Below are 23565 nucleotides of genomic sequence, written 5' to 3'. Positions count from 1 at the left end.
TACTTTTTTACACATAAACCCATTGAGTAGAAAGATAAGCAGGTTTTCAGGTCTGCCTCCAGAAAGTGCCTGAGCCCAAACTCCTCAATATTCAGTTAGAACAGGAACTGAGCAGAACCTGCAGTTGCAGTCAGAGAGACAGAAAGGAGCCCCCCACTCCATTCTGAGGAGCCTGCTTAATCCTTCCTCCTGGCCTCACTCAGGTGCCTTCACAGTCTTTGCAGGAAACTTAGTTCTATACTTGTAAAGAAGGGAAAAATGTTTCAAGCCGCAATGATGTGGCCTTGATAAGACATGGTATTCTGAAATGCTGAAATGAAAAATCTTTCAATGCTTCATGGGTCTTTCAGGGTAAGAACTCTTTCTTTAATCGTTCAGAATTATCTATAAAAGGTCATTCGGAGGATTCACCACATGGTTCCATGGCACAAAGTGCCTTTTTTTAAGACAGTGTTTCACTGCTGTGTGTGTTTGAGATAGGCTTTCACTCTATCTAAACATTTTAGAAGTATTCTGAATAAATATACTGACAAACTGTCTATAAAAGGCTGTCTTCAATTAAACCTTCCTAACATTTGGGCCTGGAAAAAAAGGTTTCCCAAGACTGGGAGGTGACTCAGTGGGTAAAGTACTTGCTATGCAAGCACAAGGACTTGAGTTTGGATCTTCAGCACCAGCATGAAAGCTGGGAGTGGCAGCACACATCTGTAACCCTAACAATTTGGAGTGGAGACGGCAGATTTTGTGCCTCCCTGGCACCCATTCTAGCCAAAACTCAAGCTCTAGGTTCAGTATGAGAGCCTGTATCCAAAACTAAGGTAGAGAATGATAGAGAAAGATGCCCAACATCAATCTTTGGCTTACACACAAGCGCACATGCACAGTCCTGTACACCCATGTGTACACATATGCATATACATACATATCACATATACATCTAAAGTAAAAGTATTCACATAAAAGCAGCAATGTCACAAAGTGTTTATTTTTATTTTACCCATTTTAAGGATATTTCTTCTAAGTTCCTCATAACATTTATTTTTCTGAAATAGGATCTCACAGTGTAGCCCAGGGTGACTAGAACTGACATGCTTCAGCTTCCAGTGGGATTACAGGCATGTACCACCTGTCTGGCTTATAAGAAGACTAAACTATTATTTTTAATTTGATTAACAGCTTGCGGTTGCAAACAACAGAATCATTACCTTGCAAGAAGAAATGGAACGAGTCAAAGAAGAGAGCTCCTACATACTGGAATCCAATCGGAAGGTAAATCCTTGCTGGATTATAAAACATTCATGGAGAGGGCTAGAGAAATGGCTCAGCAGTTAAGAGTACATGCTGCTATTGCAGAGATCTGGGTTTTGGCTCCCATCACCCACATGGTGGCTCCAGTTACAGGAGATCTTGACACCCTTTTCTGGCCTCCACAGGCATTACATGCACATGGTACACTTACATACATGTAGGCAAAACACCCATACATATAAAAATAAATAAATAAAATAAAAAATATTCATGAAGAAGACGTCTGTGGTGAACAATAGGGAGAAATCTAGAGGGGCCCCAGGCATTGGCATGTGTCAAGCACACTGCTTTGCCTAGACTCTATGCATAACCAAGTGCAGGATGCAGTTCATGGAGGGTCATGTCTTTTCCTATACAATATACTAGTTGGCATAACTGCAGCTTACACGTGTTTAGAGACTTTCAAAAAGTCTAATTCAGATCTTGTTTTTATGTGCTAATGATTTATATTGTATTTAGCTGTTAAAATTGTGATAGCAAATATATTACTATTTTACACTGTGCTACTGTTCTTTAAAAGTAACACTGGGAAAGAGTTAACACATAAATGAATTCTCTAGATAACTTAATCCCTTAAAGTACCAAGCTTTTTATACATTTTAATTGCGTTTTTGCAAACCTTTTTATATACTGTATAATTCTTTTTTTTATTTATTGTATTTTTGTTGTTGTTCTTTGAGACAGTCTTACTACATAGCCCAGACCAACCTCAAACTTGAGATCTTCCTGCCTCTGCCTCCTAAGTACTGGTATTACAGCTGAGTTCAATCCTTTTGGGGGAACATAGTTTATTGATTTTAGCCCTTGGGATGGCCAGATACCATAACTGTTCTGAATTATGACAGTACTACTTTAAGGGAATATTCTAATTGATCTATCAACTAAAATATTCTGATTGGTATGAATGTAAATTTCTCTGTTTTGTCTCTTGTAATTTCGCTGATATCTTGTATTGCTGCTGCCGGTCTTGCTATCTCTAAAAGTTCTTTTATCTTTATGCGTCTACTCTTCTGTGACCTCGGGATCCAGCTATGCCATTGGGAAAATCCTTTCCTGTGCCTATAAATAAGTTCAAATGTATTCCCTACTTTCTACTCTATCAGATTCAAGGTATCAGGTCTTATGTTGAGCTCCTTGATCTATCTGGAGTTGAGGTTTGTGCAAGATGAGAGAGAAGGTTCTAGTTTCATTCTTCTACATGTAGCTCTCCAGTTGAGACCAGCACCATTTGTTTGTGTTTTGTTTTGATTTGGGTTTTTTTTGTTTTTTGGGGGGCGGGGGGTGTTGTCTTTTTGAGACAGGGTCTCCCTGTAGCCCCAGCTGTCCTAGAACTTACTATGTAGACCAGGCTGGCCTTGAACTCACAGAGTTCTGCCTGCCTCTGCCTCCCGAGTGCTGGGATTAAAGGTGTGCACCACCACGCCCGGCCTTGTGTTTTTTTGTTTTTTTTTTTTTTAAACCATGGTCTCATGTAACTCAGGCTAGCCTTAAAGGTGTAACCAAGGATGACTTTGAACTCCTACTCTTCCTGCCTCCACCTCCCAAGTGCCAGGATTACAGTATAAACTGCCACATCCAGTTTTATGCTGTACTATGGGTAGAAGCTAACTAAGGCTTCATGCATGTCAGGCAAACACTTTCCCAGCTGAGTTATATCCCAGCCCCTTGTTTTTTATTTTGTTTTGAGACAGGTTCTTACTCTGTAATCCAGGCTGGCCTCAAAGTCACAGCCTCAAGTGCTGGGATTACAGGCATGAGCCGCCACCACACAGCTATACAATTATTTTCAAAGGCCAATTTTCAGAACTTCTCCACCTATTTTGGTGACACATTTTAGGATTTTAAGTAAAGTGGCAGAAAGCTCCCAATTCCACATGGCCATTTAAAGTACATTCAACTTGAATTTCTTATTGCATCTGCTAATTTGATACAGCATATTTAAATCCTTAAATATGCATCTTTTATTTATCTTTTCAAGGGTCCTAAGCAAGACAGAACGGCAGAAGGGCAAGCGCTAAGTGAAGCAAGGAAGCACTTAAAGGAGGAGACACAATTGCGATTGGTAAACTTAGCTTGAGTTCTAGCAGCCCAGAACACATGCAAAGCTAATGGCCTATGACGAGGTTTCGCTCAACAGATCAAGATAGGAGTATCAATTCCACTGCATTCATATAAATCCTGTAAACCACTTCTTGCTCCTGCTTCTTTTAACCCGTATTCCCTATGAAGCTCTCAATTCATTTTCTGAGTATTTTCAACCACAAAATTTGTCAAAATCGTTATTTTTTTTTACTTTTACTGTTTATATTATAGAATATTAGGTATATAGAACATATATTGGTTTATTTAGTTATTTGTGACAGGGTCTTGCTATGAAGTCCAGGCTGGCCTCAGACTTGCAGTCCTCCTGCCTATAATCCTTCTGGGATTACAGATGTGTGCCATGGTACCCTGCTAGGACTTTTAAACGTCATAGTCCTTGTTACTACCTCAGTCCTTGCCCTGTGGAAGATTCTGCTGTATCCTTGGAGGTGGCAGCTCTTTTCCCCTTACTAATCATAGATGAATGAATCATGCTCTTAGTTTGGACCTTTATTTATTCATTTATTTATGAATTCTTGAGTTTAGATATAAATGGAAAATATCAGCCAGTATTAAGATTATTTTAGAAATTAAAATATATTTATGCATGTAGCTTATAAATATATCTTCGTGAGAATGTCTAAGAAGGAAGCCGGGCATGATGGTGCACGCCTTTAATCCCAGCACTTGGGAGGCAGAGGCAGGTGGATCTCTGTGAGTTCGAGGCCAGCCTGGTCTCCATAGTGAATCCAGGACAGCTGGGGCTACAGGGAGACCCTGTCTCAAAAAGACCAAAAAAAAAAAGAATGTCTAAGAAGGAATATTATTCCTGTAACAGTTTTTATTCAAGTGTTAATATCAGTATATTAATAACCCCTGGTATTTACATGTTAATGTTTCCTGAAAGCCAGATAATATGACAAACTACAGGACCTCGCCCCCACCCTCTGCAGTGTCTCTGAGAATGGGGAAAGCTGAAAAACAGGGTGATTTGATTTGAACTAAAAAGTTACTTCAAATTAAAAATGTATGGAGAAACTCAGGTTTTCTGAAAACACAATGTTTTAATGTCTGTGTGTTTGTAATTAGATATTAAAATGCTTTCCATAAGAAGTATCCTAGGAATAGTATCCTAAGAATAATATTGCCAGAATTTTCAGAAGTAGTATGATTCATTTTCTATCATGATAATTATTTAAAGAGGGAGCCTCAATTAAGTGGCACATAATATAAATCTTAAGGTTTTTCATATTCTTGTCTCACAGTAAGAGACCAAAAAAAAAAAAGAAAAAACCAGCAAGATCCAGGGTGTGCCTTGGGTACCATAAATGCCTTTGTATTTTTGCTCAGCTAATCTATGTTGTTGTAAGAATGGTAGAAACAAAAAAGTTTCTGACTAAATGAATCTAAAATTTTACTTAGCCATTTTAACCATTCCCAGTAACTGAACTGTTACTCTGGGGATCCAGAGTGTCTCAAATATAGCAAGAACATTCAATTTGAGGAGAATTGCAGCTGCTTTGTTTTAAGCTGACTACTGTAACAATTTTTAAATTTCCATTGTAGAATACCCAGTTGTCTTTATGTCTACTGAAGTGGCCAAATCTGTGTATATTTTTGACACATTCAACAGCAGTCTTTGACTTACTGTTTTTTCAGATTTGTATGTTATTGAAAAAATGCTGCTCTACTTAATACTAATTGCTATTCCTTTTTTTGTTTGTTTGTTTTTGTGTTTTTTTAAGATAGGGTCTCCCTATAGGTCAGCTATGAACTCACAGAAATCTGCTTCTGCCTCCCCAGCACTAGGATTTAAAGCGTGGGTCTCAGCCTGGCGTGGTGGCGCACGCCTTTATTCCCAGCATTCAGGAGGCAGAGGCAAGCGAATCTCTGTGAGTTCAAGGCCAGCCTGGTCTACGTAGTGAGTTCCAGGACAGCTGGGGCTACAGGGAGACCCCGTCTCAAAAAAAAAAAAAAAAAAAATGGATCTCCATGCCGGGCCTCCTAATTTTTTTTTTTTTTTTTTTTTTTTTGCCTTTTTGAAACAGGATCTCCCTGTAGCCCCAGTTGCCCTGGAATTCAGTATGCAGACCAGGCAGGCCTTGAACTCACAGAGATCCGCCTGCCTCTACCTCCTGAGTGCCTAATTATTATTCTTAATAACTTTTTTTATTTTTGCCAAAATATTCAATGCTGAGGGTTTTGGTCTACCTTGTGAAATTTTACAATGTCTACTTAGTTGAAGAAAGAATATAAACAGTTCATTTGCCTTTGGGGGCAGGATGTTGAAAAAGAACTAGAGATCCAGATCAGCATGAGACAAGAGATGGAACTGGCCATGAAGATGCTGGAGAAGGATGTCTGTGAGAAGCAGGATGCCCTGGTGTCTCTGCGACAGCAGCTGGATGATCTCAGGGCTCTTAAGCATGAGCTTGCCTTTAAGCTGCAGGTAGGGGAGAGATGAATAGACTATGGCCCTGGGAACTCCTGGGACTGCCCCCTGCCCTGTTCTGTAGAATCACACTTCAGATACCAGGGCAAGAGTCACATCTTATTTTGAAGCCAGCCACCAACAGACTACCTTAACACTATCATAAAACTCTCTGTTGCTGTTCCTTAAAATCTAGGTTATGTTTCACATTGTTTCACGGGAAGAGAAGTCTTTTTTCTTCTCTTTTCTTTTTCTTTTTCTTTGTAAGCATACAAATTAATGGGGTTTTTTCTTTTAATACTTCTTTATTAATTATTTTTTATGTGTATGTGTATTGCCTACATGTATGTTAGGTGCACCCATGTCGTGCAGTGCCCGAGGAGGTCAGAAGAGGGCCTCAGATGCCCTGCAGCTGGAGTTACAGACAATTGTTAGTCGCCACGTGGGTGCTGGGAACTGAACCTGGGTCCTCTGCAAGAGTAGCCAGTGCTCTTAACCGCTGAGCCATCTCTCCAGCCCCAATTAATGGGTTTTTATGGCATTTTGTGCATATCTTTATCATTGTGCTTTTCTCATCTTCACCTCCATGACCCTCCTTGTCCTCCTTCCTCCTCCTACTGTTCCTTTTCCAAATGTGTTATCTAAATAATAGATATTTAAATCTAGGTTCCACATGAGTACCTGTGGGATTTGTTTTTCTTTTCCCTCCCATTAATCTCATGTTCCCTTCCTCCCTTTAGACTCCTTCCTCTCCACACTGAGTCCTCTTTGTACTTTTATATCATATATATTTTTTTCCTTTCATGTATTTAAACATAATATTTTTTAATCTAGATTGACTATAAATCTTTTTATCCCATAATTTCTACTCTCCAGCCTCGCATATCAGCTGCATTGTAAATTTCACTAGTGTTTATTGGACTGCGATAAATTGATGAACCTTCTGATACTGTGATAAGGTTTCCTATAACAATACTGATTTTAGCAAAAATGCTTTTTGGTTTCTTTTTTTTCACTTGGAAATTAACTAATACACAAATATAAAACTGTTTCTTTCCTACTTGCCATTATATTTTTTAAAGACCTTTTTTAGAGATCTTTATAATTCTTTTCTAACAGAGTTCAGACTTAGGAGTAAAACAGAAAACTGAATTAAACAGTCGTTTAGAGGAGAAGACTAACCAGATGGCTGCTACCATTAAACAGCTGGAGCAAAGGTAAAAGTGTTGCTTCTTTAACAACACACAGAATATATTCCAACCAGTAGGAAATAGAGGAATTCGTCCACCCTAAATCAGGCATGTTGGCTAAACTTTTTCTGTATGTTACATGATGTCATTGAAACATTGTTTTAAAATGTCCTGAGTATTCTGAATAGCAGAAATGAGAGCTTAACTCACTTTGCTGCTGTTTCAAGTGTGCTTGTAAGTATGAAAGGACTCTTAAACGTGTGTTTACCATGAGTTTGAGGCTGGCCTGGAGTTAGTTCCAGAACAAATTTCGTTAAAAAGTGAGACCCTTAGTATTTGTAATTGTATGATTTTGTTTGTCACTAAAGTCTTTGAATACTTTCGTGCTAGATGAGGTCAAGGTCCTGAAAGGTAGTTCTCCAAGGATCCTTTGTGGATCTTTCTCATCTTTAACTCTTTTCTCTCTCATCTCTCTTTTCATTCTTTCCCCTGAATCCTTGCATAACTTCCACTAACAACTCCACTGTGTCTGACCTAAACACCAGCTTTGAGTTTTCATCTTCTGCTCAGGTGTTTCCCACCGACACTTGTAATTAATTCTGCCCAAAGCGTATCTTGTGATACCTGTTTCTCCTTTTGCCTAAAATTACCATTTCTTTTCCTGGGACTCAAAAGAAAAAGAAAAATGTTTGAGCCTTCAAGATTGAATGCATTGTAGGATCAGGATCACCCAGTATTTCCACCTTTGACATCTATTCATCACCTTTCTTAGACTCAGCTACCCCTGGACGTGCTTTCCACGTTTCCTATGCATCGTTTTTCTGGTTGTTCTGCCAATTATGAAGGCTCAAATGCCACCACCTGACATTGGCATCCTCTGATACCTCTTTTCAGCTAGAAATGATGCCCTGTGTCTATCTCTGTGCATATGTGTTATAGTCTGGGATCCACAAATGCCCCAAACAGACAGACAGGTGGGTCTGGAGAAAGAAAGAAAGATTTATTATGGCCGGGCTACACAGCCAGGCTACAGTCTTTCCTAGAGGGTCCGAGTGCAGCACCGAGCCTAAGCACTCTTGCTCTTTTTATATTGGTCATGCTGCTAGGCAAATAAGCAGAATACAGAAGCCAATCATTGTACGTCAAGCTTAAGCAAACATTATCAAGGAAATACATAATACAATTTTCCATCCAAACCCCCCACCTGCATGGAACCAGCTTCCTCCTCTTTCATAAACAGACATTATCAATCAATCTTACTGTTGTTCTACATTGTCTTCACCAGTCACAAAGTTCCCTCTAGGGGGGGTTTGTTGTATAGCAATTTTATCTTAGGAACCTCTAAATGTTGTGGGATACTTTTTGTACAGAGAAACTATAACCAGGAATGAAAAGTTTAGGTTCCCAAGCATACAGGTGAAGAGTCCCCTAAATAATTTCTATTTATTAATCAACAATTACTATTTTGCAGAAGCAAGCCAAGTGTAACCCACAGAAGCCATAAATCAGCATTTAGTAGAACACTCTAGGATGCTCTGACCTGTTCCCAAGACAACCAGGGTCCAGCTTGCATGTGGTTCCCATATCCTGGGCCAACTGCCTGATAATTTCAGAGACTAGAGTCAGCCTAAACTTGGTGTAGCTATGGTCAAGAAGGTGCCCTATTACAACTGGTCTGGCATTTCTCACTATGTGCTTCACCTTATAGCCTCTATGTAAGTGTCTTATATTCTGAGAGTGTGAGCTCCTTATGTTAGTTAACTAGTCTTTTAAATTCTGTCACTAGATCTGTCACCATGCCTTGAATGTACAAGGCATAAATTTAGTTCATGAATGAATTAATGAATGAATGAGATGGACGGGTGACTTCCTTTAGGTGATTCTTCACTAGGGAGGGTCCTAAACAACAGTGCACATTAGCGTTAATGCCAAAGTTAATTGCAAATTCATAAATGAAGTTGAAACCTCTGGTACGATTGATACTGATAAGACAGGAAAATATCCAAGTGCAGTTACATGTTTATGATTTAACAAACTGATTTTAATGGTCGTTAGGTTGTGCTTTTGAAATGTATGAAACGGTTCCTCAGTGATTTTTTACTTGGAATTTAAAGCAGACAGATCTACAATAATGACTGATCTGACTTACTTTCTTACTGTCTTTGTGTTTCCTATTTATCCACTTTCTCATTATCCTTTCACTCATTTTTATTTTTATTTTATTTAGTGAAAAAGATTTGGTGAAACAGGCAAAGACCTTAAATAGTGCAGCAAATAAACTGATCCCAAAGCATCATTAGACGTTTTGCAGTTAGTCACCTCACAAGTCTGATGTCACACATTAATTGTAAAAAGAAGAAATCTGAAAGTTCTTGCATTTAAGCTTTGATTCTATATAAAATGTCACCAAAAGTTGACTTTGAATTTGTTGGACTTAAAAAAAAAAAATCAGTTGGAAATATAGGTTGGATTTTTTGGGTTTTGGGGGTTTTTTGGTTTGGTTTTGGTTTCGGTGGCTGTTATTTTCTCCTCCAGAGTTAGAAAATTTGGTATGAGTTCTTAATTAAATACCAAATAAACTCTGAGAAATTATTTCTGGTTGCACAATAAATAAAAACACCATTTTTTAAAAGCCTAGGAAACTAAAAGCTCTATACTTATGTTAATGATGCCTTTACAACCCAATCCTTGATACTAATCAGATTCCAGGTGTGTTTGTGTCTGCATCAGCAAGCTGTCCTGACACTGCAGTGTAAGGGAGTAGAGGTGACTCTTGTGAACTTGGACTCTTCTAAAGTAGTTCTGTAGGTCATGCCCCTTTTCTCTTGCATTATATAGGGTTAACCCCAGCCCAAGGATAAGTACTTAGTATTTCATGGCACTTCTATTCTCAGTGACCAAGGTCGCTTACAATTTTTTTTCTTGCCTTCCTGATTTTGGACTAAAAGAAAAACAGCATCCTTGCATTTCTTTAAAGTACATAGAGATAAAGTTAGTAATTAGGTAACTCTAACATCACAATGTGGAAGCTTAAGAAACCCTTCTTCATGTTTGTCATCTTCTACCTCTGCCCTTCTCCGTAATCCCACTTCCTAAGTAGGTAGCTCCGAGAGAATGATTTAATAAAAGTGTTCCTTTCCTATAAACACGTACTATACATTTTTCAAACCTACCCTGCTTTTCCTACTGAAACAAAAAAGACAAAGAATAGATGAATGACGACTTCCTCCCTGCTGTTCCTAACCTGAAAAACTTGCTTAACAGCTTCTGGTACTTTTTCTTTAGATGGGGATTTGCTAAAGGTTCTAGGAAACTTAGTTTTTAGAGAAACATTTCAGAATGATAAACTTACATTATTATTTAGTACCAAATAAAGATCCTCAGTAGATATCCACAAGCAATATTAGCAGGGCTTCTTTTTCTAAGTGACCACAGCTCTAACCCTTTCTAGGCTTTACATTGTAAATAGTCCTATAAATACTTTGATTTTTTTAAAAAAAAATATTTTTGATTTGGGGAGATAGGCTTTTATATAAATGAGCCTTTATTCCTTCAAAAGATGTCGGCAAAATGTTTGGGTTTTTGTTCCGTTTCTTTCTCCTCATTCTGGTATGCTGTGCAGCTTTTCAGCTGTAAGGTAGAGACGAGGATAATTCCTTTGCTTCCAGCTCTTAAAATTCTTTACCTTCTTGGCAAACCAGAATTAACAATATGACAGATTCGTGTGCGTTTTCATAGGTCCTTGCACAGGCTTGAACCAAAATCAAGACAAGGAGACCCTATGTTAGAGCCATCTTCATGGAAGATCCTGTGGTCCTGAACTTATTTTAGTTCTTAACAATTTTGCACCTGTATAAATAAAGCTCCTACTGCATTCTGCATTTCATCAACCTTTTATGGTGATGAGTTACCTTTTCTATGAGCATTTGAAAAGAATAATCAAATCAATAAAATTTAGATTATACATAGCATGCCCCTAAATTATTATAAAGCCCAAATATTTCACTTTTTAAACATGATTATAGGTGCAAAGTTATTGTTTAGAAGAAAGCATCCATTAGAATCTTCCAGAGAATGTGGTCAGGAATTTTAAGAATCCCAGTGCTGAGTTCTTTGTCTGCTTGGTCACATACCACCTGATAGAAATGGAAGGGAAAGAGACAGCCAGACTTTGACAGGTTTTATTATGTAATAACCTGAAGCCTAGGTAAGGGTTGATATAGAATATCCTGCGATTTAGTGTATATGGTCTGGGGAAAGGATCAGAAAATCATTATAATTCCATGTATAAGAAGGTAGTTGCCCACGTGCAAGTTCCAGTTATATGTATAAAACAGAAATTTAAAGTACCAAATCTATTAGGAAATAAGAACAAAAGAAAAAAATGAATTCAACTAAATTACTGTGTACTTGAGGTTGGCTCAGTATGGATTTTCTAAAAAGTGATGTCTTACTGTTTATCATCTAATGGCTGTAAACTGTAGTACTAGAATAAAAAAAAAAAAAATGGAAAATCAGCTTTTCCTCTGCCTGGTTCACCTTCATCTTACTTTCCTTAGAATTTGTTTCTTCTCCATTTTCACCCCCATCATAATTCTTCCCTTGTGTCCTACAGTTTTTTCTTCCCGTCTCTCCATACCTTTTTTCTTGGGTTGTTTTCTTTTGTGTTGTGAGCTTGGTCTTCCTCCCCACCATGGCTTTTGTTTTTATCACAAGTTCATATGGCTCACATCCAGATTGCGCCAGGCTGAGCGAGGCCGCCAGTCTGCTGAGTTGGACAATCGGCTCTTCAAACAGGACTTTGGAGACAAGATCAACAGTCTGCAGCTGGAAGTGGACGCACTCACCAGGCAGCGGTGAAGAAGGGCAGCTTGAACCAGCAGGGAGGTCATGGGTAATGCCAAGGCTAGACAGCAAGAAGAGAATCCCAGGTCTTAGAACCATCTTGGCTTGATCTTTCCAGTGCCCTTTCCTGACAACTGGAATTCAGAAAGCTTCATCTGTATCAACATTCCCAAAATCTAGTCAACATCCTTTGTGATTAAATAATTAGGAATCAGCTGCTGGGTGTGGTGGTACACGCTTATGATACCAGCACTTGTTAGGCTAAAAGAGAAAAGGCCTGGCCACAACTTAGGTTGTATGTAAAGATACTGTGTCTCCAAAACATAAAACAAAAAGAGGAAATTAGAGACCAAGTTCCCAAGTACATGTAACTAATATGCAATGTAACACTAATGGAAATAGTTAATATTTCCTCAGTTCCTGCAGTGTGCCTTCTATATTACAGAGCTCTTCTCAAGCTACTGTGCCTAATGTCTTATGATCAGTTCTTGTAATAGGTGATATTCTTCCCTATTTTCAGCTGGAATTGCAGTTTAGAGGGGTTCAGTGTGTCTCAGTTCATATAGTTCACCTAGTAAGCAGCAACACTATCATTTTAAAAACCTGTTTTTCTGAGCCGGGCATGGTAGCATTCACCTTTAGTCCCAACATTCAAGAGGCAGAGGCTGGTGGATCTCTGTGAGTTCCAGGCCAGTTGAGGCTGCAGGAAGACCCTGTCTCAAGATTTAAAAAAAAAAAAAAAAAACTTTCTCTGACTAACCATTAAGTATTCTTCCATGCCATCTCTCAGATGTGACTCTCTTCAGTGCTGAAGCCACTGCCTTCAAAACTTTTTTGGCTCTAAAACACAAAGCTACCAAGAACACTTACTGGCTGATAGTATAAGTGAGGACTGAGTACATAATTATAGAGACCAGGGCCTGGAGAGATGGCTCAGTGATAAGAGCAGTGACTGCTCTTACAGAGGATCTGGGTTCAGTTTCCAGCACCTGCATGGCAGTTAACACTGTCTGCAACCCCAGTTCTAGGGGATCTGGCACCCTCTTTTGGCCTTTGCAGGAATTGCACACACAGATGCCCTTATGTGTACATGGCAGGCACAACATTCATACACATAAAATAAAAATAGGTATTTTAATTGCAAGCATAATTATAGAGAGCAGCTAAACAATACAGATAGAAATACAATGCCTGTACTTCCATGTCATGAAATTGTTAAATGCTTCACTGTCATTCAGTTTAATAAATACAAATGCCATTCAGTTGGCCAGAACTCTTCATGAAGTGTTAATGTAAAACACTACCAGCATCAGCCCCCTAGAAACAAGTGAAACATTTTTACATGTCACAGCATTAATTATTAGTTTCACTGCATTTTAGTACTTTAAAGCTTGGTTGTCCATATATTTCTGGTAACTCTGAGGAAAAGTATGACATTCTTTAGAAAATATGAATGCATAAACCAAAATGTTCATCCTTTTCCTCTCCCACCTGTCCCAGGAAGCAGCTTGAGTTAGAACTGAAACAAGAAAAAGAAAGGAGGTCACAAAACAGGAGTACCCCAGGAAAGGGGGCCCAGAAGCCAGAACCCACCACGGTAACATTTGTTATTCTTTGTTCCCTTTCTTGATTTTACTTAAATTTTTAGAGGCTAGCTTGCTAGGCCCTCTGGTTTTTTTCGTGCTTTGCTGCTGTGGTTTGCCATATGCAGCCAGCAAAACAGAGCTAAGAATGGAGAAAAGACCTCTCCCTGACTTGCTTTCATTTGGAAGGGAAAAAAGTGACTCTCTTTTCTTTTGAACTTTTAAAGTAAAATTATTCTAGTATCATAAACATGTATTTCTTGGAATTCAGCTAAGTTTTAGAGTATGGTATGATAATCCCTCGAGCCCTACATTCCCCTTAAACAGAATTTCCTCAAATGTGAATTTGCTTCTTGATACCTTTTTCTATGTCATGAGGATTTCAGTGTGAATATTACTTAAGGAACTTCTTTTAGAAAGAAAAGAAACTAAGCCTGGTGTGATGGAGTACACCTTTAATCCCAGTGCTCTGGAGGCAGAAGCAGGTCGCTCTCTGTGAGACGGAAGGCAGCCTGGTCTACATAGTGAGTTCTAGACCAGCTGGGGCTACAGTGAGACCCTATATCAAGAGAGGGGGGCAGGGACTAGAATTAAGGAAAGTACTGTACAATGGTTAAAAGAACAGAAGTGGAAATTTCTATAGAACAGTCTTGAAAGATGACCTCTGTCTAGCACCAGGGGTAAGGAGCTAGAATTGTGTAAGGTCACCTCTGTGACCAGGAAATGGGGCCAACCTCTTGAAAAGCATGAGACACTTCTGTCTGATTCAGACAAACAGTTGCCTCCTTTGTATATTAAATACATACAACAAAGCAGGATATAAAATCTTCCTATTTAAAATTTCTAGAAAATAAGATATTAATTTGCTACAGAGTACAAAGGAATGAAAAATAGAAATTTATTATACAGTATACTATTTATTACAGTAAATAGTAATAGTACCCGTTACTATTTCAAATGTGCAAACAACCACTATGTACTGTGCTGTCTTTATTACTTTAATTTAGTGAACATAAAATCTGAAGGACCTACAGGAGTTGTTTTAAAATCTTGATCTATATTCCTTTACTTTTCCAAGAAGGCTATAAAGATTCTCAATCTTTTTTTAAAATTTTTTAAAATATTTTATTATTTTCATTTTATGTGTATGTGTGTATTGCCTGCATGTAGGTAAGTGCACCTGTGTCATGCAGTGCCCACAGAGGACAGAAGAGACTATTGGATCCCCTGGAAATGGAGTTAGGGACAGTTGTCAGCTGCCATGTGGGTGCTGGGATTCAAACCTGGTCTTCTGCAAGAACAGTCAGTGTTCTTAACCTCTGAGCTCTCTCTCCAGCCTCAGGTTCTCAATCTTATATTGCCCTGCAACTTGGTTTCTAGGAAGGTAAACATTGCATTGACATCTCTTCTTTTATGCTTGAGTAGTCTGAAAACACAGATTCCACTTTTGGGTGGGCTGCAATTCAGAGCAGTCATCGGTATATGCATATATGCACATGTATATAATATGTATATATATTTATGTGTATGAATATCTTGCTTGTACATATGTAAGTGCACCCATGTTGTGCAGTCACATGGGTGCTAGAATTTGAACTCAGGTCCTCTGCAAGAGCAACCAGTGCTCTTAATTGCTGAGTCATCTCTCCAGCCCGATGTGTGTGTGTGTGTGTGTATGTGCATGCGTGTGTGTATCAGCATATTTAAGCTTCTTTCTATGTATATATAAATATGTACCACAGAAAGAAGTTGATCCTAAAAACTGTCGAGGGTGCCTTACCAGCCAGAGTAGAGATGCAACTTAGAATGTTGCATTGGTCCTTCAGATCAGAAAACTCAGCCCTACAGGTTGTGGGCATTGTTGCAGCAGTGGGGCAGTTCTTGACTGAGTGTTCAAAGGGTTACACATTCCAGTAGATGGGCTATGCTGAGTTTTGTGCTTTTCAGATATAAGTCAGAATATAGATATTTTCCTCAAGAAGTAACTGCTATTTCAACCTTCTAAAGAGGCCACATTTGGGGTTTTATTTGAATTTCAGAAATTAAAGAAAATATTCCAAAAATAACTAATTGAAAACTCATTCAGAGTAATTTTAAAACTGAAGGAGCAGAGTATGCTTTAAGGTTATGTTCTTTCTCCTAAAAAAAAAAAAAAGTTCCTCCCTTTCTATACAGCTAGGCTAAGGCATAGCAGAGGAAACCTGCAGTGTCGTCATTGTTTAGCACGTGGACAATTATTGAATTGAGCTGTTTTCTTTTGGCAGGATGGAAAGCACAAAATTCAAGAGGAAAGAATTAAACTAAAAAAGTCCCTGGAAGAAAGCCACAGGTGTTGTTAATGCATATTAACTAAACTATGAAGTCATGTTGGGGTGGTGGGAAAGGGAGCTCTTGATATACATGGACATTAACACAGACACTGACTTATGAAACTTGAAAAACAGGTTAAAGAGAAGGTGAATAAGTAAGAAACCAGGTAATATACTGAACTGTCAGAAGAAAGACAGTTGAGTGGCCTGTCCTCTCCATTCTTTCTTAATCCCCTAATTTAAATTACCACTCATAGAGATTATTTCTCATCTTGAGTATGATACCTCACACCTATAACCCTTGGGAGGCTGAAGCAGGAGGATTATGAGTTCAAGGCCAGGTTGGGCTACACTTCAAAATTCTGCCAAAAAAATAATTATTTATCTTTTATTGGTTGGAAATCTCAAGAAAATGGAGCACTAGTAAATCTTAAGTTTATAAGTAAATTTGAGCATGGCTTGTTTCCATGCATCTGCCAAGTTTGAACTAAGTATTTGCATTCCCCCATGTCTTAGCTCTCCTCTGTCTTAAGGCTCTCAACTTGCCTTTATTCCTTCTTCTTAACTGTTCATCTGATCAGCCAGCTATGAAAAGCAATAGAATCATTTCAAGGAATCTGACTTTTAACAGTTAATTTTAGCTGGTTAGAAATAAAACACTACATAATGCTACTGTATAAAAAACAAAGGTCCGACTATATGACATTCTAGAAAAAAACTATGCAGACAGTGGGGAAAATTAAAAAAAAAAAAAAAAAAAAAACACTGGCAAGAGTTGGAATAAGTAGGCAAATCTTTGGGGCAACAAAACTATATGATTCAGTTGTAAGTTCTTGCCATTACACATTTTTCTAAACCTATACAGTGCAGAACCCTAAAATGAACACTAAGTTATTGACTATGGGTGATGAGTCAGCATAGGTTGATCCATGAAACAAATACTATGGAGCAGCTTTGGATGACTGGGGAAGAATGAGGGGTGCAGGAGTCTATGGGAAGTCTGTACTTTCTGTCAGTTTCATGACAAACTTCAAAGTGCCCTAAAAATAAAAACATTTTTAAAGGGTGTCAGGATTAGTGATGAGGAAAGGTGCCCAAAGAGGGTTTTAAGAGAGTGATATAATGTTCACTTGGAACATCTGTCCCTTAAGAATGGGGTAGTGTGTCATCTTTGCTCTCTCTAGGGCAAGGGTTGGTGCTGGAGAAGTAAACCACACAGCTCAATGGTAAGGATGATTAAAAATCAGCCTGTGATTAGTATAAATATCCCTTCACTGCCTCCAAAGTCAGAATGATTCCAAAGTCTTTAATTTTACTCCCAAAGAACATGGCTTAATCTAGCACTGCCCTTATACTCTAGTCCATCTGACATTATAGATCCAGAATTAACCATCTTAATGCCTTTTAAGCTAAAATCAAGTCATTTACTAGAATAATCAGTAATATCTATTAAATGCCAAGTTCTGATCTAAGTTCATAGAATAAAAGATAGTTTGTTGTGCTCTGCAGCTTAGAAAGTAGGTGAAATCATTATCTCCTTACAGATTTAATTGTCATTACAAAAATATAATCACCACCTTCCTGCTTTACAGCTGAAAAAACTGAGGTGTGCAGAGGCAAGGTTGCATACCAAGTTGACTCTACTATCATGTCCGATATTCTTATGTGACATCATGGCATCCTCTGGGACCTATCTCAGCCAGAGCTGCAACCACAGAGTACACAAATGGTCCAAGACACTTTCAAAGCTTTGGTCACCATAGAGTCTTTGTCTGGTCCACTGTGAGAACAGTAGGAACCAATGTAGCCTGGTACATTTTGATCAAAACAGAAGTGGTCACTTTGCTAATCTTGTGAAGAGAGAATTCAATCTGAATGGATTTTCATATGACAGTCTGATTTCCCTTGTCTTGATTTCCTAAAGTGGAGTATGTGGGAGAGGAGTTATAATGACATATGATAGTGGATAGATTTCCACACTGTCAGACATAATAAAACTTTTAAAATATATATGGTTAATGAGCCATTGGAATTCAACATACTATAAAATAAGTGTCATTGTCTGTGTCTATGTAGGTAAAATATAACTCCAAATATATCTGTTGATGGATATAATATATATTAAGGGTCATATTTTTTTAAACAACCAAAATTTCCAGACTCTTTGATGTTAGGATTAATAATTATGTTGTTCCCACCAATGTAAAAGAACAGTAGTATTGCTTGTTTGACAAAGTATCTTCTGAGCATTTCTTGAGATGGCATAAATGAAAACAGAGTTAGTTGCTATTTGTTACTGTTTGTATTTCTCCATTATAGGCTGCAGTCTCATCCTGTAGATGAACAGGTAACTGAGCCTCCTATTTTAAAACATTTTGTATAACATCACAAAGTTAGTGTGGTATGGTTAGCCCATAAGCAGGGTAGCATAGGAGAAAGACAAATGGGTATAGTCCTCTGGTAACATCCTTTTAATAATCTAAAACTCTATTTCCTGAAACACTGACATATTGGAAAACAGTGATGTATTGGAAAACACAAATGCTAATAATGTTCTTGCCAGTAAAAATAAAAAAGATAGGGGCTGGACAGATGGCTTAGTGGTTAAGAACACTGACTGTTCTTGCAGAAGACCTGAGTTCAAATCGCAGCACCCACATGGCAGCTAACGGTGGTCCATAACTCCAGTTCCAGGGGATCCAACGGCCTCTTCTGTCCTCCATGGGCATTGCACAACACAGGTGCACTTACCTACATGCAGGTATAACACTCATACACATAAAATAAAAATAATAAATAAAATATTAAAAAAGAGAGAGAGAGATAAATTATAACTCAGTCTGTTTGTAAATGGTAACCATAATGTAATTCAGGGATGAGACAGTAGCATAGCTTAGAGTAATTTACTAAGTAAACAATAGTCCCCATTTCTTACTTGAAATTGTTTTTCATACACTATGACACCTAACAGAGCTCACTTTACCTCTCATTTTTCTTTACCTAAAATGGAGAGAACAAATACTTTTTGATCACTGAAAATTGTTTGGGGGTTTATTTTTACTTTGTGTATGAGTGTTTTGCCTGCATGTATGTAAGTGTACCTGTGTCGTGCAATGCCTGTGGAGGCCAGAAGAGGGCATTGGATCCCCTGGAACTAGGGTTAAGGTTGGTTGTAAGCTGCCATGTGAGTGCTGGGAGCTGAACGGGAGTCCTCTGCAAGAGCCACCATTGCCCCTAACCACTGAGCAATCTCTCTAGCCTGTTTGATCACTTTTTAACATACCTTTTTACCTTCAATCCAGAGAAATGGTTGTAAAGCAACTTAAAATATAATAGTTTGACAGCCCAGTGAGAAAGACAAGCACTACTATGCCTGGGTCACCTGCCATCTTTTAAGATACAAAATGAAGCCTAATGCCTTAGTAGCTCAGTGGAGGGATGAGACATGAATGATAGGGCCATGTATGCATTTTCTTTTTATAAACTCATTTTATTATAAAAATTAAATGAGCTAGAAGGATAATTACAGGTTTTTCAGAGTTAAGATGATAGGATGTAATTTGATTCTTCAGTCTGTAGTTTTACCAGTTTAGAAAGCATTCATGTTTCTGGTGCTAAGGGAAACTAATTGGCTTACTGTGTTATTTAGGATCAGCTAGTGCTCTCTGAAAAGCCACCGGCATGTCAGCTGTGCCAGGATGGCGGCGACCTAACAAAAGTAAGTGGCGGGAAATGAGCACATTCCTAATAAGTATGTCACTGAATTTCTAACCCCTTTTCAAGAATAACTGGGACTTCGCTGTGCAGAGCATAGCATGTCCTCCCACAGTGCCAGGAGTGGGGTAGACAGCCAAGGGAATAAGCGTTTATCCAGACTTACCCTTTAAAAGAAATAAATAAGTACATATATAATGTGAAATGAATATGCAAATATAAATTTATAAGTACTGTATTTGTTGAGAGCCTATTATTTAGTTTTTAACTTTTTAGCTGGGGAGGGATGACAGGTACATGTCATGGTGTACCTGTGGAGATCAGAGGACAACTTTCAGGAGTAGGTTCTCTCCAGGGATCAAACTCAGGTATCATAGAGCCTTTCAGAGCCATCTTATTGGCCCTTGTTTTGTTTTTGAGACAAAGCCTCACTGTGTAGCCCAGAATGGCCTGAAACTGGCTGTTTAGCCCAGGCCATTATTAAACTTGTGACCCTTCTGCCCTAGCCTCCCAAGTACTGGAATTACAGGTGTGCACCACCATGCCTGGCTTCATACTGTGTTTTGCTTTTTGTTGTTCTGGGAATGGAATCCAGCACCTAGCACATGCTAGGCATGTGCTCTACACTGATCTGTATCCCAGCTCTATATTGTGGAGCACATTCCATGTGCTAGACAGTGATAACAAAGTTGATTGTCACTGTTCTTGTGAACATTATGTGCCATCACCTGATAGACAAACGTTGACACTGATGTTAAGTGTATTTCCAAAGTTACTCATCATTAAAGTAGCAGATGATGGTTGGCATCTAATCTTTGGCTCATGTTCCTTCAGGACTGCAGTGTGCTCAGAACCCCACTAGAATCTTTGTTTTTCCCGCAGGCCTCGTCTGAGCACCTTCCCAGTTCGTTACTGTAGAATAGGCAACGTGAAGGACCCATTCAGAAAGAACTAGTGCTCTTAACTGGAACTTGTTAATATTATCCTCCAGCATCAAATATGGTGCCCAGTTCATAGATGCTCAGGAAATGTTATGTACAAGTGAGTGTTAACAAACAAGAGCTTGAGGAAATAGAGGAGATGTGGCCAAATTCTGGAGTCTATCCTATACTACATCATCATTTTTGATCATGCTGAATTCTTTTTTTTTTAAGTTAAATTGGTTTTAATTTTTTATTGAATTTTTGCAGTTTTCATACAGCATAGTTTGATAGTATTTAGATTCCCCTTCTCTATCCTCACCTTCCCACCATTGCCCAGGAACACTAAAGAGTCAGCTCTAGATGAGTTTTCATCTCAAGAGTCTGCTAATGGAATCTCCCTCTGGTTTCTACTGTTTTAGTTCAGAAAAATATTAATGAGATTAAACTAGCCCAGAGTAAGATTTGTTGCCCTGAATCAGAGGGATCGTGCTGAATTCTAACAAACAAAATTACTGTATGATCTAGCCTTATATCAGCAGGACCAGGTAACAGGTGAACTACCTTTATAGAGCTGGAAATGCACAAATATGTTCTAAAACAGAAGAAACTGCTAAATGAATTCAGTCCTCTTCTAAGCCATGCAAATTAACTTTAAAGGAAAAGACACAGGCTTTTGAATAAAATGACAATTATATGCCTATAATCAATCCCAGCACTCAGGAGACTGAGGCAGGAGGATTTCAAATTCAAAGGCCATTCTGGACTACATAATGAAACCATGTCTCAAGGGAGAAAAAAAAGTCAAGCATGGTGGCACATTGTAGCCCTCCTGAAGGCAGAAGCAGGAAGATCTCTGAGATCCAGGCCAGCCTGATCTGCATGAGTGAGCTAGGAATTTTATTTTCACTTGATAGCATGTTTTAAGCTTCAGGTTCTCCAAACCAGTGCTAGCTTACTGCTTTAATTGAAGTATGCTTAGATAAATGCTAGTATTTAGAATTAGCCCTCTCAAAAGTGACTGTTAAAATCAAAAGTAAGACTGAATACTCTGTTGGCTCTTCTTTTCTTATTCTGTAAAATTACCACTGCTGCTTCATCTAGATCTGATAATTAGACTGCACCTCCATGTCTGGTCCAGTGCCATATGGCACATAGCAGACAATCTTCAGTACTTGATTACTCATTGAGCAGTTACCATATTTTGCCGTTTTTGTCCTTATGTGCCCTTTGCCCTTTTGTTCTTCTGTTACCCTCCTAACCTCCTTCTTGTAGAGCGTGTGTAAGAACTGCAAAGGAACCTTCTGTAATGCCTGTACAACAAATGAACTGCCTCTTCCTTCAAGTATCAAGACTGAACAAGTTTGCAGTCCCTGTCACAAGCGGCTGATGAAGCAGTATTCTACCAGCCCATTCTAAGACTGGAGGCCAAGACCCAGGCCAACTGTTCATTCTGGGGCTTTCTCTACATGTGTTAGATGTCAAGACCTCCTGGAACTCCAGTTCTTAGAAATCAACCACAGAGTTGGTAGGAATGATTTAAGTAAACCAATTCCATGGGAAAAAGGCATTGGTTGGGGGTGCTGGAAAGTTTGCTCATTTTTCCTAATGAGTTTATAAATAAAAAGTTGAGACTTTCTCTTCAAAGTCTAAACAAGCCCAATTTGAAGAGCTTATATAGTGTATGTTTGGGCTGTGTATTTTTATGACATGGTAATACTCAGGTTGATAGGAGCGTGTCTGAACAGATAAGGGAAAAAAAGAAGCTGGGTTGGAGCTCAGTGGTGAAGCACTTGCCTAGCAAGCGGTGGGGTCCCAGTTTCTATCCCTACCACTACCACCACCAAAGAAAGAAAAAAAAAGAAATTACATTTGCAGCCTTAAGGGAGGAATATGAATGCTGAGGTAAAATAACAAATACTACCTATTTTCCCAGATGCTGCTAGATATAAAACATGTTTCCTCTTCGCTCCCATTACCTACCTCTTTAAAGTCTACCAAACTGTGAACCCAATCTCAGGGGAAAAAAGTTAAAAGAGTAACATAAACTCTGAATGTATTGATAACCATATTGTAATACATTATAATTTCAAGACCAGAATTTTTTTGGTCTTAGCTGACAAGTGTTTTCATTATGTGAAAAAGAACATCTGTTGTTTTTCCATGTAATGCCTTCAAAAGTCAATATCTGCCCTTTTCAGAATTCTACCACAAGGCAAGCCATCTGTCTTGTCCAGTCCCTCCCTCTCAAGTCATAAAGGATAGTAAGAAATTTTAAAGATAGGGTTTGTCTTGCAAATAGGAAGATTAAAGCTAAGCCAGATACACACCACAGTGGTTCCAATTTGTTAATGGCTGAGAACAGCTCAATATTTGTAAATCATCCCTTCAATAAGGAATTCCTGATTCCAAGCCACCAACCAGAATTGGTAGGCAGGTTTCTTAGAAAAGGCAGTACTTAAACATTCTTCATAACAAAGCCCTGTGGAAAAGTGGGGAGTGCATGGAGCAAGGGAAGAAAAGAAATGGTGTAACTACTATGGTTATGTTGTATGTCTGGATTGTCTGATTCCTAGGAAGACATGAGTCTATGGCTGCTTTGGAATTCTGGGGTAGAAGCATTCTGGAACCATATTAAAATGATGAACAATGTTAAATTCTGTCTCCTGAAAAGGGTTACAGCCTGAGAAACAGTAACAACTCAGAGGTCTAGCCTGTTGTTGAAGCTAAAGTTTAGAGTATTAGAGCAAAATAAATTAGTAATTCTGACCTACTTTATTGGTTGTCTTTTTTAAAAATCATCTCTCATTTGTGAACCTTTGGTTTTTGGGGGGCAGGTGATAGGTTTTGTTTGTCTTTTTGTTTGATCACCTACATGAGCTAGCCGTTTTCGGCACTGTATATGAGGGGCACAAAAATGAACAAAATAGATATTATCCTAATTATCAAAAGTTAAAATTAGTTTTGAATTAAAGAGACAGCTCATAACAGAGTGTCAGGAAAGTAATCACTTAGTATTACTGTTACTTAGCCTTTTTTTAAAAAAAAAAATCTTTTTGAGACAGGGCCTCCCTATAGCCCTAGCTAATCTGGAACTCACTATGTAGACTAGGCTGGCCTCCATCTCACAGAGATCCACCTACCTCTGCTTCCTGTGTGCTGGGATTAAAGGGGTATGCCACC

At 38.5% G+C, this 23565-nt stretch overlaps 1 protein-coding gene across 10 annotated transcripts in view; it reads left to right on the top strand.

The window, feature by feature from the left end:
* Window positions 1-23154, top strand: part of Rufy3 (RUN and FYVE domain containing 3) — a 96103-nt gene extending 72949 nt beyond the window's left edge. For 2 of the 10 annotated variants that reach the window (XM_029561725.1, XM_029561727.1), the window contains exons 9-19: window positions 1177-1269; window positions 3287-3370; window positions 5672-5839; window positions 6941-7038; window positions 11748-11867; window positions 13357-13453; window positions 15704-15768; window positions 16933-16974; window positions 18068-18095; window positions 19398-19466; window positions 21658-23154. In XM_029561725.1, the coding sequence (XP_029417585.1) occupies window positions 1177-1269; window positions 3287-3370; window positions 5672-5839; window positions 6941-7038; window positions 11748-11867; window positions 13357-13453; window positions 15704-15768; window positions 16933-16974; window positions 18068-18095; window positions 19398-19466; window positions 21658-21801 (1008 nt within the window). In that variant the 3' untranslated portion in view covers window positions 21802-23154. The other 8 variants (XM_008829336.3, XM_008829319.3, XM_008829328.2 and 5 more) reach the window with 6 other exon arrangements.
* Window positions 23155-23565: the final 411 nt, after the last annotated feature.

This window comes from Nannospalax galili, unplaced genomic scaffold, assembly GCF_000622305.1.
Source record: "Nannospalax galili isolate Female #2095 unplaced genomic scaffold, S.galili_v1.0 scaffold50, whole genome shotgun sequence".
Classification (NCBI taxonomy): domain Eukaryota; kingdom Metazoa; phylum Chordata; class Mammalia; order Rodentia; family Spalacidae; genus Nannospalax; species Nannospalax galili.
The sequence above is the reverse complement of the archived record's forward strand: the minus strand, read 5'-3'. Positions and strand labels throughout refer to the sequence as shown.